The following is a 15,245-nucleotide window of genomic DNA, read 5'->3' as shown; positions in this document are numbered from 1 at the left end:
TGGTAAAACTTCAACAGTTTTTCCTGTATAAACAGCTTTCATAAATAAAATATGGATGACTAATACATGGTTAGAACTAAACTCACGGGTGAACTGTAGAACAAGATTGCAAATGGAAAAGTCCCAACACTGGTACATGATTTAGCTTGGATTTATTCACTTCATAAAGAACATGTTTCATGAACAAGGTACTACAGAAAGGTCAGCAGGAGCACCCAGGAGCTGAGACCGTGCCTGGCTGGCCATGAGCAGCAGCAGCACTCGGGGTGAGCTCAGCCACCTCCCCTGCTCTCGTCCCGAGGTGTCTTCGGAGGGAAGGAGAGGAAAGACCGGACAGGACAAGGGTTGCACGAGACCCTGACAGGTGGGGCTTGTTTGTCTTTAATGCTGGCAAGGGCTGTGCCATGGCTGGGGTGCCAGGGCTGGAGGGGGGCACGGACATCGGGCTCCGAGGTCCCGTTAATGCTTCCTTATTATTGCACATGATACGAGGGTAGAAAGTTTTGTTCCTGTCGCAAAGAAGATGTGAATTAAAGAAAGATTGCCCTAAATTACAGACACGAACAAAGCTGCAGTATCCCCTTGGATGGCTTTGTTTATGTGACTGAGTGCCGAGTGAAGAAATTGTGCTAAAACACCCCCTAATTTAGACCAATCTTTCTCATTTTGCTTTATTCCCGCAGAATCTTGGGGTCGGGAGGATTTGGTGAGGAGAGAGTGGACCTGAACTAAAGCAGCCATGTCTGTGCACACAACTCCTTGTGCCTCATCTGCCCATGGGACAACTGACACACAGTGCTCCAAAAACAGGTGGAGTTTCTAGGATGATGCACCACCAGAAACGTGGTGTAAGTTAAGTTAAATCTGCTTGGACATTGTCCTCGAGCGCTGCAGCTCAGCAGCTCAGCTACGGACGGTTCTCACTCACAAGGACAATGGATGGCACTTCTAGGTAAAGAAAAGTTCCACACGTGCGTTTCCACCCACCTCTAGTGCAGATGGAATGGGTGAAGAGCTCCCTGCCCTGTGCTGCTCTGCTCTCTGCACCGCACGCGTTCCTCAGCCTTGGGAAGCACCGCGGCCCCCGCGGCGCTCACAGTGAAGAGCTCACGAGCTGGTTTGGAGCAGCTCCAGGCAAAGCAGCCCCGAGCCCCTTCCTCAAAACCACCACAACTGAAACAGAACAAAGCTAAAGTCGTGTTGTCACTGCTACCTCCTGGTTCTGCAACCACGGTCAGCACGGCGACCGAGAGGGATGCGGGGCTGTGTGGACGCGGCAAAGGGATACTTCAGCTCTTTATTGGAAAGATTTCGTTGTACAAATTTTCACCACCACTAAGATACACGATAAAAATACAAAACACAGGTCACAGACTAAATCTCAGTATCAACAGTTAATAAATACAATGAGATAGTTCTCTATTAGCCTAATATTTTACACTGTCACCAGATAGACGATCAAGGTACGAATACAGAACACTTAGATACCGTTAGAGAGGGATTATTGCTTACGTCAGCAAGCAGCAGATAAGGGCACAGGAGTTTGAACTGAAGGAACTACTTCCTATCACCAGTGGCATTAAGAGAAAACACTGCATTTCACAAGCACTGCTTTTTGTCTAGTGTGTAGAATCAAGAGCAGCATAATCAGACCAATAACCACTACTTTTAATATTATAGAACTTTAAAGGACTTACCTTACAAATGGTTCCTATCTACTCTATAAATATGCAGTTAGTGAAGAAATGAACACTTGCTCTATCTATACAATGGTTTCACCTGACCACACTGCAACTACGATGGTGGACTGGTTTTTTTTCTCCTAGCAAGATAAATGGGATGAGTCGCAGAATTACCATTTATGAATCCACGCCTAAAAAAGCTAGATCCTTCCCAAAACAGCACACATGCAGTCCAGTGCTCTTCAACTGCTCCTGCAGACTGGGAAGAAGTTTTATCATCCGTGACGGGTTTGCATTCTCATTTACTCACATCAAGAATTGCACTTACACCACCTTTCTCTCCAGAACATGACAGTCAGCTAAAGATGGACTTTCAGTGAGTCATTATTACTGTGAATAATTTAAAACAAAGGCACCGCAGAGATGCCCCAGAGTTGCATATTTTACCATTTCATGGTTTCTCAAATTTCCTCGGTAAATCTGACTTGGACCAGAAGCTGCAGCTAAAGAGAACGTTGACAACAGCTAAGGCAGAACAAGATGGCAGATAAGAGCCAATGATCCCGTAAGATTAAAACAAAGTCTGAAAAAGATCAAAGGAATCTAAAGCCACACTCCAACTCCTGGTTGCTCACAAAGCCTTTTGCTGTTCATCAGATTGCTTTTAAAATAGTGCATCAAAGAGAGAAGCAGCGGAAATTGGCAGAATTCAAGCCTCGCCATCTTGTCGTGTTGAATAATTTTCTTGACTACTTAATATTAAAATACTTTGCAAATTCTAGCTAAACACTAATACTGCTATTGTTACTGCTAAAATGATATGGATTGTTCACTAAGTGCCTATGAAGACTTATTTTGTTCATCCTCCTCCCAATGCATCGCTGTAACACAGGGTAGGAACGGGATCTGGACTTGGTGGAGCTGATGGGAATCGGCCGCTCACTCACGTCCCAATTAGCGGCTGCCCTGAGGCAGCGGGCAGGGGCTGCTCATGCACAAAGGGCAGCCGAGCAGAGCCCTGCGGGGCACCGAGCTCCTCCCTGTGCGCTGCAGCCCCAGCGCAGCCCCTGCTCTGCTGATCCTCGGCATTCGCATCCCTTGGATCGCTCCGCACCCGTCCCTGCACACCTGAGCGCGCAGCCCTGGAGCTGCGTCCGTCCTGCTGCCGCTGGCTGTGAAACGCTGCCTTTGCCAGCTGGGAATCCTCACCAGAACCACACAGCTCCTCCAACAGCTCCTGATCTCCGCTGGGACGGGCGGGGACAGAGGGTGGGACTGGACACCTCCACGGGTTGGGTTCTTTTAAGACCTGAGATGAAGTTAAGGTGGGAAGAGGTTGGCTCAGAGCATTAAGCACAGTCATGTTCAACTCATTGAGAACAATTTCCTAAACTGAGAAATGAGGAAAATGCCACCAAAAGCACCAGAAAGATACGAAATTCCCTACACTGCACCTCCAGCTATAGGAAATAATTTCTTTAAACTGCAAGAAAAGTTTTCTTCATACTCTGCATTTTATATTACATGGGAAAAAAAAGGTAAATGATGAGTCTGTACCTCGATGGGAGTCTGAGACCAGAGCAGCAGGAGCTTAGTGTGTCCATTCCTAAGGTACCTGGTAAACCCTGTATGGCTTTTAGTCGTCTACCTGCAAAAGTGGATGTAATTTTCTAATTCATCTTAACGCTCACCTGGAATAAACAGAAAGCAGAACACGAAAGGAAAAACAAAAACCCAAAAACACCTCGACTCTATTATGGAAACTTCCCCCCGCTCTAAAAAAATTTGGCAGTTCTAACCCAGATCGTTCTTTGAGTATTGCTCCACAGACATTTCTCAGGCAGGTGCAACCTTCTGCGTGTGTAAGGACGTGCCCTGGCGTTGTCTGTCTGTCTGTCTGTCTGTCTGTCTGTCCACGTGCAGCGCTGCTGGGCTCTCCCTGCTGGATGTGGCTGACACTCGTGTGTGCGGGTGGTCGGGCGGCTGCGGCATTGCTGGGGGTGGCACCACCACCAAACTTTGTTAGAGATCCAAACAACTACATTGGTTAATTCCTAGTTCTATTTACACGGGGTTGAGCTTGGCAGGGGACTGGAGTACAGTTCGGAAATGCCCACCTCTTTTTTTTTTTTCTTTTTTTTTTTTTTTTCTCTTTCTGATGATGCCAGTTTTATTTTGGGAATGTCTACTATGGGAGTCTGACAGGGGAACACGAGGGGGTGGTTACATTTTACAGCATTGATGAAGGTGTGGGTCTGGTATACAATGACTTTGTCTTCGCATCAAACACTCGCTGTAAGAGCCGTGGCTGGGCAGCCTCCGCCACGGGGAGGGCCGGGCCAAGGCCCTCCGGCTCCTGCGGCCCCGGGCAGGGAAGGGCAGGCCGGACCCTTCTCCCTGGGAAGGCTCCTGAGCCCAGAGCGGCGTGTGAAACTTTGGTTTGAGCCTGGCTCCTCGCCGCCTCTTCCCGCTGAAGGGCCGCAAATGAGAGAACGCGGCTCGTTTTCCCAAGGATTGGAACAGTTCATCTTCCAGCCCGAAGGAGACGGGGGACGAGCCCCTGACCCTGTAGATGCCCTGCCCTGCAGCCCCCGAGCCCAGCGGGCCGAGCTCGTCCTCCCCGCGATCGCAGCCCCAGGGCGCGCCGGGCGCCGGGGCCTCGCTCTTCCCCGGGGAGCCGCCGATCCGACCCGCGCTCTTTGGTATGCCAGGACTAAACGCTCGGACTGGTGGCAGACATTTGGCACTCTGAGGTGTACTAGTTTCTGTTTTTGTCAGGTCTAAATAGCCTTGATCCTCCAAGGGGTTAACGCTGGAGCCTATGCTTAAGCTAGTTCTGTCGGTGAAGGAGTCCACTCGTCCTTCATAGCCTAAATCCGCAGGCGCTGAGCACTGGTGCTGGGGCCAGGGCCGTTTGCAGTCTCCGTGGTTCTCCTTGTCTTCCCCGTTGTCTTCCTGCCCCCCTTGGAAGGAGTTCTCAGTCCAGTCCGACTCCTCGCTGACGGCGACCGCCGCGTTCATGTCCCTGAGGAACACCACGATGACCGTGATGTTGTCGCTGGAGCCGGCATCGCGAGCGGATGCCACCAATTTATGTGCTACCATGCTGCTGTCACCGTTGTTCTCCTTCAGATGGTCAGCCACCACTTTGACTGCCTCATCAGGGTTCACTGTGTCATAGAAGCCATCACAGGCCAGAATGAGGTAGTCTTCAGAGCCATCCAGCACCGTGGAGGCAGAGTCTGCGTCCCCACAGATGTATGGCTTGTGCTCAGCGTCCCCTGTGCAAGAACAGCAGAGAAACACAACCGTGGGTTTGCAGCCACAGCTTCCAGCAGCCCTTTATTAACTCAGTGTGGAGCCAGTGACTCTTATCCCAAGTTAAAGCAATTATTTGGAAATTATTCCCTCAGACTGTAGGGGGAAAAATAGAGGTTATTGCTCATAGGTCTTCAGCCGTATGTCAAATTTTGATGACTAGAAAATTAAAATTTTATAGTTAAAAAGCAAAGCAAGTCTCCAAAAGGAATGAAGGCTCTCTCTTACCAATAGCTCTGGAGACAGAGAGGCTCCCGTTCACCCTCCAGGCTCCAAACCAGACCACGCAGCCGCCCAGGGCCTCGATTCGCTTCTTCTCATCCTGAGCAGCAACACAAGAGAGAGCAGTCAGAGCTGCACCACACACTCAGCACTGCCATCAACATCTGCATTTTCACAAACACAGCAGGCCCCATGAGCCAAAGGATTTGCTCACAGGTCTAAACAAACCAGGATAGTGGAACATGCTCTGCTGCTCACAGATCCCTGCATGGCAGCGCTCCCCAGAGCTGCACCTGTGCTGGTCACTGCCCAGGGCTGTTCACACAGCCCCTTCTCACCTCTCGATCTGGTTTGTGGGGTTTCATCAGTTCCACTGCTTGGCCTCTCCTCACCAGCATGACCTGGGAGTCCCCCAGCCAAGCCACATGCAGCATATTCCCTCGGATGAAAGTCACCACCCCGGTGGTTCCGCAGCGCAGACTCTGGGAAAAAAATACATTTCCATTTCAAAGCATTTTCTTCCTTAACCCAGGGACAGAACACATTGAAACTGCAGCACAGAGCTATTCCCAGGGAGGAACAGGCAGTGCTTTCCCTACAGCTACAACTGCTCACTTACAGCCCCTTGGTGCCAACCTGGCTGAACACCAACGTGCCCCATGGCATCCCTGGCATGGGACCTGCCTGCCAGGAGCTGGGCACTGCTGGGCTGCTCCTGCTGCTGCCAGGCACAGCTGGGTGTTGGTGACCCCGAGGGCTGAGCCTGGGAGGCAGCTGAGAGTGGGAATGGCAGCAGCATCCCTCAGAGGAGCTGAAAGCTGGGAGAAGCAGGAGCTGACATTTTATGGGATGTGAAGCTATGGACAGAAAGACACCAGTAGGGCATGGAGAGCTCTGTGCTGATTCCACTGTGCCTCTCTGGAAAGGCAGGATTGATTTGCAGTTCATGCTCTCAGTCCTGTTGGAATTATTTACCAATATAACCGGATGGGACGTGCCTGGCTTGTCTGGCCCTTGCTGCTGGACCAAAGGTGGCAGCTGTGGTGGTTTCACCTCAGAGACACCTTTGGCTAAGCTGGATATTGCAGCTGGGGCTTGGAGACAAGTCCAGACATGCAGGAGCTCAGGTTTACCTCTGGCAGAGAAGCTTTAAGGCAATGGTGACGGAAAAAGGAGTTGGGTTCTGCTGGAGGGTTCTGATCCAGAGCTTTACTCTGCCCCACAGGCCTCTGAATGCTGCAACAGCTCCAACAGAACTCCCTGAACCACGTGGTTGCTGTTCTTTTTAACCCCGGGGGGAGGGAGAGGGAAGGGGTAGGGAGCCACCAACCAGGTAAGGGGAGGATTCTCAGGGGACAAATGACACCTGGATGGCCCAATGTCCCCCAGGGCTGAGGGCATCTTTTGAGCTCTGCCAATCACTCAATGCCCATCTGGAATGCCAGGACTGACAGACAGCGCTCAGCAGGGTCAGGGTGGGGAAAGGAGAGGTGATTGGCACACCTGGGGAGATCTACAGGGATAAACCTGAGGTATCTGAGGCAGACCATGACACGGCACCACAGCAGAGCCCTCACCTCCCTGGCTGCCTTCTGCACGAAGCGCTCGTCGGTGACGCGGAAGGCGCGGCACAGAGCCTCGGCCGGGTCCTGCTGGAACATCTCCTGGTGCACCATGTTCACGTGCAGGTGGATGGAGGCATAGATGGCAGCATCCACTCCTCCATGGCCATCAAACACTGCAAAATAAGCTTGTTCTTCTTGGTCCTGCCAGAGGAAACACAGGGAGGAAAAAACTCAGGTGGAAGCAACACAAAGAGCTCATTGGATTGCCTTAAAGCTTTGAACTTGGGATTTGTGCTGTCCTCATTAAATTGCAATTAGAGACAGAGTCTCCACTGGAGAAGCAAACTACCCTGACCACCTGCACTTGCATCAGTGGGAAATGTCCACCTTCCTGTTGAATTCTACCAGCAAAATGCAAGAGATGCCCTGTGTGGTGTTCTCAATACTCCTTAGGTCCCATTTGTTACAGCTCAGTCACACAACTCAAATGGGAAGTGCCATTCTCATCAAATTGTGCAGGAGATTTTGTGACTGCAAAAACCACAGAGAGAGAAGAACATCCAATACAGTTTGCATGAAGTCTACATCATGATTGGAATCCACCAGGGATAAAATGCCAGTACAGTTAAAATGTGAAGCCAGCCAGTCTTTGCTTTCACTCTTCTTTTTTCCTTAAATCTCAAATATATCATCTTAGATGCCTGTGTTTTAAAAAAACTGCATGTGCTCTCTCATCAGAAAATTGTGATTACATTCACAAATCAAATACAGCAAAATCACTCATCTTCAAGGCAGTTTTCTCAGCTTCCCCTCCTCTGTTCAGAGAAACAACGTGGTACCAGGAGACAGCAACTCCAGCAACTCACACACACAACACCAACCCACTGACAGAGCCAATTCAACCTTGACAGCCAGCTCAGTGACTGGAATATTTGCACATTGTAATTTTTAGGTAATGGGCTCCAACACAAATTGGAATAAGAAAGCTGACAATTGACAGGCAAAGGAAACATCTGCCTCTGTTTGCATTAATATCTTTTAAAGGTAAGAATGTGGATGGGGCAGAAGATGGTTATTAAAGTGACAGGGTGTAATAAAGAAGTAATTATGCAGCAATTTGATCCTTAAGGTAAAATTCTTGCCATTTTCTTTTACTTTCCATTCCTGAGTGTCCAGTTTTATATCTCAAGGGAGAGCAAGAATGAGTGTCTGACCAAAGGCAACATCAAGAAATTAATGGAAGAGAAGACAGGCCCCAGTTCCACCAAACTACTCACATTTCTAGAATTGTGTGTGAGCTCTCAGTCCTGTAAGGTTTGGATTTGTTTTGGATTTTTAAACTTAATTTCCTTATTTTTGCTTTTGGCTTCTTCCTCCCAAGAGGAAGGCTCAAAAAGCAGAGCACTCCAGCTGCCAAGTGGCTTCAGAGATGAACTGTGAGGTGACCAACTGCCAACCCTGCTGAGATCCATCACCCTTCACTCCCTCAGTGGAAAACCTCCTGCTTTTCCAGGATGCAAACCACTGAGAATGTGGCATTCACATTCTCTGAAAAAATCCCTTCACCCAGGGTTTTTCTCCTGGGAAGCTGAAAGGCAGTGAGAGAGGCCTCAGAGAAAAGGAAAACAATTCTTATCTCATTTGCTTCTCTTGTGTTGTGTTCATGTGGAATGTGTTTGGAGATTGTTTACCCACAGGTGATTGTTCCATTGGACTCTGCTGTGAGTTGTTTTGACTCATTGGCCAATCGGGGCCAAGCTGTGCTGGGACTCTGGAAAGAGTCAGGAGTTTTCATTGTTATCTTTTTAGCATTCAGTAAGTATCTTTTCTCTATTCTTTAGTATAGTATAGTATAGTATAGTATTCTTTAATATAACATAGTATAATAAAGTAATAAATTATTCTGATAAGATGGAGTCAGATGCATCATTCTCTCCCCTCGTTGGTGGACCAGCATTTACAATATTGACCACAGAGAGTGTGTGTGTGTGTGTGTGTGTGTGTGTGTGTGTGTGTGTGTGTGCTCACCTCAAGGTTGAAGAGCCTGGACTGGGCTCTGGAAAGAGTCAGGACTCTGGAAAGAGTCAGGAGTTTTCATTATCTTTTTAGCATTCAGTATCTTTTCTATATTCTTTAGTACAGTATTATTTAATATAACATATTATATGTTATAGTATAATATGTTATAGTATAATAAAGTAATAAATTAGCCTTCTGGTAAGATGGAGTCAGATGCATCATTCTCTCCCCTTGTTGGTGGACCAGCCTTTACAATATTGACCACAGGATGTGTTTCTGTGAGCTCACCTCGAGGTTGAAGAGCATGTTGAAGTCGGGGATGCAGACGTGCTTGTCCTCCATCTTCCTGCGCATGTTCTTGATGGCGTGGATGGAGGTGTCGTAGTAGCGGTGGGGCTTGGGCTGCAGGGGGAAATCCTTCACCCAGCTGCTGCAGATCTCGTGCAGTTTGCTGTAAACCAAACGGGCCAACTTCACCGTCTCGATCTCTGAGGAAGGCACAAAGCACAGATGAAAGCCTTGAGAGTGTTATTAAGGCAGAGTTTTGTCCCCTGCATACATTAGAGAGATGAAGCAAAACCATTTTAGCCAAGCAGTTGATGTCAGCAGGGAAATTCTGGGCTCTGATGCATGAAAAGAAGAAGCCAAAGTCACCATAATCAGCATTCATCAGTAAGCAGCTCATTGTTTGTTTGTCTTTTTAACTTAAACATTTCCCTGTGCCTTTGGGGAACTCATTTGCAGCAGCAGAGAAAATGAAAGGGAGGAAAAGTGCAGGATCCCTGGCCCTGCCCAGGGTGGTGCAGCTCTGACAGGGACTGTGTCATGGCACAGGGTGCCACCTACAGAACCCACCCTCCCTGACAATGACACACTGGGTTTGGACCAAATTCTCTGTTCTAAACACCATTTCATTGCAGAGCTGAGGCAAGGCTGTGGAAACAATCTGCAGAAATTACCAGAGTGATTTTAAGGTGTTTTGTGCACTTTCAGCAGTGCACAGGTGCCTTCTTAGCTATTCTCTGATTTCCTATTATTCCCATATTCCTGACAAAGGTGTGTCAGAGAAATCTGCATGAGCAAATGACAAAACCATAAAGGCCTCAAATTTAAGAAAATGCTGAACTGGCACTCCTGAGAAATTGTCATTTTAAAAGGTGAAAACTCAGGCACCTGACATTTGTTCTGAAATCCAGGGGAGGAAAACAGGAAGTCAGCATCAGAGCTGAACACATCCCCATCTCTTTGTTCATGATGGCTCACCAAAGGCAGGATCCTCAAAGCTGAGCAGCAGCAATCCAGGAGTGCCAATCACTCCTGCAGGAGGAGGGGCTCATGCAGGGAGGAGAGGAGGGAGTTGCAGCATCTCTCACTTCACAGAAATTGTGTGCAGAGCCTAAAAGCACCACTTACAAATTCCTGTCCTAGGTCTACAGTGACCAGGGAGCCCAGACCCTTAGGAACAAATATTGTCCTAGTTCTGTTGATTATGGGTTGGTTCAATCAAGAGGCATTAAACTGAAAATACACTGGATAAATAACCAAAAGGAACCTTGGCTCCTTGATCACACAGCTTTAAAATCAAGGGGTGGAAATCAAACACTCCCACAGTGTGAGTGGGGGGTTCCTCACCCCACCTGTGCTGCTCTCTCTGGGGCCACCAGAAATCTCCCTGGGTAATGTGTTTAAAGAGGGAACACATCCAACCTGAGGTGTCCAGGTTCTACTTTCCAGAGGAAAGCTCACAGAATTTGCTCTCCCATTCCTCATGTCCAACCTGAATTGTCCAAGTTGTATTTTCCAGAGGAAAGCCCACAGATTTTGCTCTCCCATTCCTCCCATCCAACCTGAGGTGTCCAAGTTGTATTTTCCAGAGGAAAGCCCACAGATTTTGCTCTCCCATCCCTCCCCACTGGGCAGACATGGCAGAGTCACCTGTGGCACCTCTGCAGGAGGGTGCCAGTGAACCCAGGGCCCTGCTGAGATCCTCACTGCCCTTCCCAGGGGACCCTGGGTGGTGTCAGCATCATCAGCAGCTGCTCGTGAGGTTAAAACAGGAGAATAATGAAATGCCAAATAAAAACCTCCCCCTCACAGCTGGAAATTACTCATCAATTGTTAATGCTGCCACGCTGAGCCAGAGCTGACTCAGCTGGCACTGCAGTTGTGTCATGGAGAATTTCATTTCCCTCCTGCTGCTCCCAAATCCCCAAGGTTGGAGGGAATGCTGAGCTGCACCACAGTAAGTGGGAAATCCAGCTCAGGCATTGCTGTTCCCAAAGATGACAGGGCAGAAGGAGGGTGGAAAGGATACAGGATTCAGGTCCTGCTTTTTAGTGCCACGTTTTATGAGGTGTGTTGATTACATGGACAGGTCAGAACCAAGGTTTTCCTTCATCTAGGAGCTCTAGATCCCTTTGGATATCTCTAGGATCCATCTCCTAGAACCTGGAACAACTGGGTAATGGACGTTAGGATTTGCTTTGTGACATCTCCTGGAAATCTGACACCACCACCAGGTCCCATGGTCCTGCTATCCAATCTCTGCTGGTTCCTCAACAATGCCAAACTTCCACGTGATTCTCTTCCTCCACACACAAACCCCAAACCTAAATGTCCTTAACCTGACCTTAACCTGCAAAAAAGAAAGCCAACAGGTCTCATGGAAAATCTCTTGCAGCTGGAAGGGAAGAGTGACTCAGATATCCAAAAACACATGGTCACCCCAAACACAACAGACCCCTAATCCTGCAATCCTACATTTGTGGACTCCAGACAGTTTTTCTTCTTGTAAGATTTGCATTCTTCTGTCATGGAGTTTCTCATTTCTCTCCACACCAAGAGCTGCTTTCCCCACTCCTAAGCACAGGACATGATTTGTCACGTTGCAATTCTCAGAGTGAAATGTGCCACTAAGGAAATTTGAAATAGCTTTTTTTTATCTTTCTGCAAATTCAAACTTGAGGCAAATCAGGTAAATGTCTCCTTGTATTACACAGAGTAAAAATCTTTCTGGGTTCATAAAAACCTGACATAGAACTGGATATTAAAGCCAGGCAGTGAAATTCAGCTTGGTTTCACATTCTGCAGCAGCTCAAACAGCACCAGGGCACAGTGAACTCTGAGCATCAAACTCCAGGATGTAGAAATCCCATTTTTACCACCTGCCACACTTTGCTTTGCTTTCTTCCAAAGCATTGAAGCATTGAATTCTCCCAGTGTGGCACCACTGAGGGCAGATCTCCTCTAGCACCAGCCCAGGCTTCTCCAGGACTGCCTGGAAGGGTCTCCAGGATGGAGCTGCTGCTGTCACCAGTCTTGTCTGGCTTTGCTGGGCCAAACCTTGCACTTGAAGCTCTGATGGAGCAGCTGGGGCTGCCCTGGATCCCTGGAGGTGCCCAAGGCCAGGCTGGATGGAGCTTGGGGCAGCCTGGGATGGTGGAAGGGGTCCCTGCCCATGCCCATTGATCTTTAATGTCCCAAACCTTTCTGTGATTCTGTCATTCTTATGTCCTGTTTTAGAAATGATCACTTAGATTATTTGATTTTGCAGGGTTTGTATGAAGCTGTTGCTTTACTACAGGCCAGAGGATTTCTCTCTTCCTCTCCCCCTAAACCCTCACAATTTAACACTCACACTGCAGCAGCAAAGGGATATTTTATTTCCAAGTATCCTCATTATGACAATTCACCTCAACAAACTACATCTGGAGCCCTATTCTTAGTGCCTGCTGCAGTCTGTTACCATCTCAATCTATGTTTGCCTCTGTCTTACAGCTTTAGATATATTTAAACGTCAATTTCTGTAGGTGTGAGGATTTTGTGGTGGCTTTTTTCCCTTTCTTTTTTCCTTTTTTGTTGAATTCTGTAGATATTCTGTGTGGAGGCTTAGTCAACATTTCCTTGGAGACTGTCAAATATTTATGCAAGTTTCAGAGATCTCAATTTGAAATTAATGAAGGCTGCTCAGCCAGAACAATGACAAATCTATTCCATTTACCTGCTCAGCAGGAGGAGGCAGCAATACCTACAGAAAGGGAACCCAGAGCAGGTTTTTCTGTTCCTCAGGTTTCCAAGGGCCTCTGGGGAATACAGCAAAATCTTCCTTTTTGAAGAGCCAGATTTATGGATCCTCCTTTCCCCCAGAATAATTTCCAGGATTTTTTAAATCAAAAAAGGAGGGAATGGACAAAGTGGTTTGGGGACTGTATTTTCAAGATCAAATGACAGAATTCCTGTTACTACATGTGAGAAACATTGGTTTTTGTTGTAATGAACAACCCAGATAATTTTCAAGGTTATTTAGGCCAGCACACTCCTGAAATGAGTTAGGGTGCATGACCTTGAGCTGGAGGCTGCAAAAATCTTGTCAGCCAACACAGATAAATGAGAAAAAGGATTTTTCTTCCTTTTAATCAAGAAGTCTCTTTATACTACCTTTTGCTAAAACCATAAAAAAAACCTTACAAGCCATAGTAAAAACCACACTGACTGAAATAATTCAGAATTAAATTATCTCTTCCCACATATATTTGACTTTGCTCCAAGGATGAGGGAGGACAACTGGCACTTGCCAGCAGAACCACATTGTATGAAGTGCTGAGAGAGAGATTCAGGGCCATCAGCAGACACAGCCACGAAAATGCATTTTATAGAGTGATTCCAAAGGTTTGATTTGAGCAATTAGACCTGCAGCTCTGTCAGGAGTGGAGGTGAGCTCCCCATGAGGTTTTTTCCATCCATGTGGGGTGTTTCTGTCCCAGAACTGCAGCCCAGGGGTGGGATTTGGGGAATTGGGAATTTGGAATTTGGGAGTTTGGAATTTGGGAATTTTGAATTTGGGATTTGGGAATCTGGGATTGGGTGGCACTCACGGATGATGCCGTCGGCGTTGTCCACGTGCTTGGGCAGGAAATGCGCCGAGAGGTCGCTCTGCAGGACTTCATCTGAAGTTGCTCTGGCTAAAGCAGAGGCCAGGAATGAGGGGCAATTACTGGAAAGGAAAAAGAGAAAGCACAAAAAGATGTTTAAGTGTGATTCAGCAAGGTAACATGAGTGTATTCTTCACCAAGGTTCTTTCCCTGAGCCCTGCAGCAAGACCTCAGACTCACTGATGGGTTTTGGTTGCCCCCTTTCACTCCTCTGTTCCCTGGTTCTTAAGTTTTAATGTTTCAGTTCACAACCTCTATTTAAATTCTTTTCAAATCTAGGCTTGAACCCTCCAGAGTCTGTCACACCACTGTACATTTTTTACATATGTATGGTACAATTTTAAATCAAGTTAAGTCCAGTTTCTCCTAAGATTTGGAGTTGGGGTTCCAGAATTCCTCAGATTTCAAAGTGTCCAAAGGCTCCCTAAGGGGCACGGGAAGTTCAGGTTAACCCACAGGGAGCTGATGTGCATAAGGTAAAAAAGCTCCCTCAGGAATGATTTCTACCCAGAGTGAAGTGGCTTTAACTCACTGTAGTTTAATTAAACTTGGTATCCCCCAAGGTTAATTAATCTATAGCAAGCCAAGGCCACTTTAATGTACATTCTCTCATTCAAGTGGAATTTAATAACTCTAAATTTGTGTATAACTTTGCATTTCCCATTGGTCAGCCCCAACTTCTCCAGGTATCTCCTGCTGACACAGCCTGAAACTTCCAATTTCCACAGATTTTAGTGGGATAATGATGTCTTTCCCAATACATCCACTCTCACAGGGCCACAGAGAGACACAGAGCCAATTTCAGCCCAGAAACCATCCATCAACCACAGAATTCCAAGTGAGAAATCCAGAGAACAGGCAATGAACAACAACACTTCCTTCTGTTCAACATATCTATAAACGATTAAAGGATAAGATGAACAATAATAAGCTTTGCCTAACACTGTTAGGAAGCTCTGGAAATCAGACACAGTGCCTCATTAGGGCCTCACCCATCCGAGGCTTTTCCCTGGAATTTCCAGGCAGGATTCCGGAATCAGCTGCCTCAGGGCCGGCCCTTCTCGGGCTCCGATCCCGGCCCTTCCCGGCCCTTCCCAGGGCTCCGATCCCGGCCCTTCCCGGGGCTCCGATCCCGGCCCTTCCCGGCCCTTCCCGGGGCTCCGATCCCGGCCCTTCCCGGCCCTTCCCGGGGCTCCGATCCCGGCCCTTCCCGGGGCTCCGATCCCGGCCCTTCCCATCCCAGCCCGGGGCTCCCATCCCGGCCCCCCTCAGGGCTCCGATCCCGGCCTAGCTCAAGGCTCCGATCCCGGCCCTTCCCATCCCATCCCATCCCATCCCATCCCATCCCAGGGCTCCGATCCCAGCCCTTCCCAGCCCTTCCCAGGGCTCCGATCCCGTTCCCATCCGGAGGAAAACCCCGGCACATCCCCTGCTGCTGGCACGCGGAGGAGCTGATTTCCTGCCTTGTTTCTTCTGGTTTTATTTGGCTCACAAAGAGCAGTGATGCT

At 48.1% G+C, this 15,245-nt stretch overlaps 1 protein-coding gene across 1 annotated transcript in view; it reads right to left on the bottom strand.

Moving 5' to 3' along the window:
• Positions 1-2,856: 2,856 nt before the first annotated feature.
• The window catches only part of PPM1E (protein phosphatase, Mg2+/Mn2+ dependent 1E), a 59,857-nt gene continuing 47,468 nt past the window's right edge, over positions 2,857-15,245 (bottom strand). Inside the window, exons 2-7 of the mRNA XM_054286987.1 lie at positions 13,681-13,799; positions 9,095-9,294; positions 6,800-6,988; positions 5,561-5,704; positions 5,229-5,322; positions 2,857-4,963 (exon numbers count right to left, since the gene is read on the bottom strand). Coding sequence (XP_054142962.1) covers positions 3,906-4,963; positions 5,229-5,322; positions 5,561-5,704; positions 6,800-6,988; positions 9,095-9,294; positions 13,681-13,799 — 1,804 coding nt within the window. The 3' untranslated portion in view covers positions 2,857-3,905. The remainder of the gene's footprint in view (positions 4,964-5,228; positions 5,323-5,560; positions 5,705-6,799; positions 6,989-9,094; positions 9,295-13,680; positions 13,800-15,245) is intronic.

Source organism: Melozone crissalis, unplaced genomic scaffold, assembly GCF_028551555.1.
Source record: "Melozone crissalis strain CALT ecotype California unplaced genomic scaffold, PUWL_Pcris_2 ptg000057l_1, whole genome shotgun sequence".
NCBI classification, from domain to species: Eukaryota; Metazoa; Chordata; class Aves; order Passeriformes; family Passerellidae; genus Melozone; species Melozone crissalis.
The sequence above is the reverse complement of the archived record's forward strand: the minus strand, read 5'-3'. Positions and strand labels throughout refer to the sequence as shown.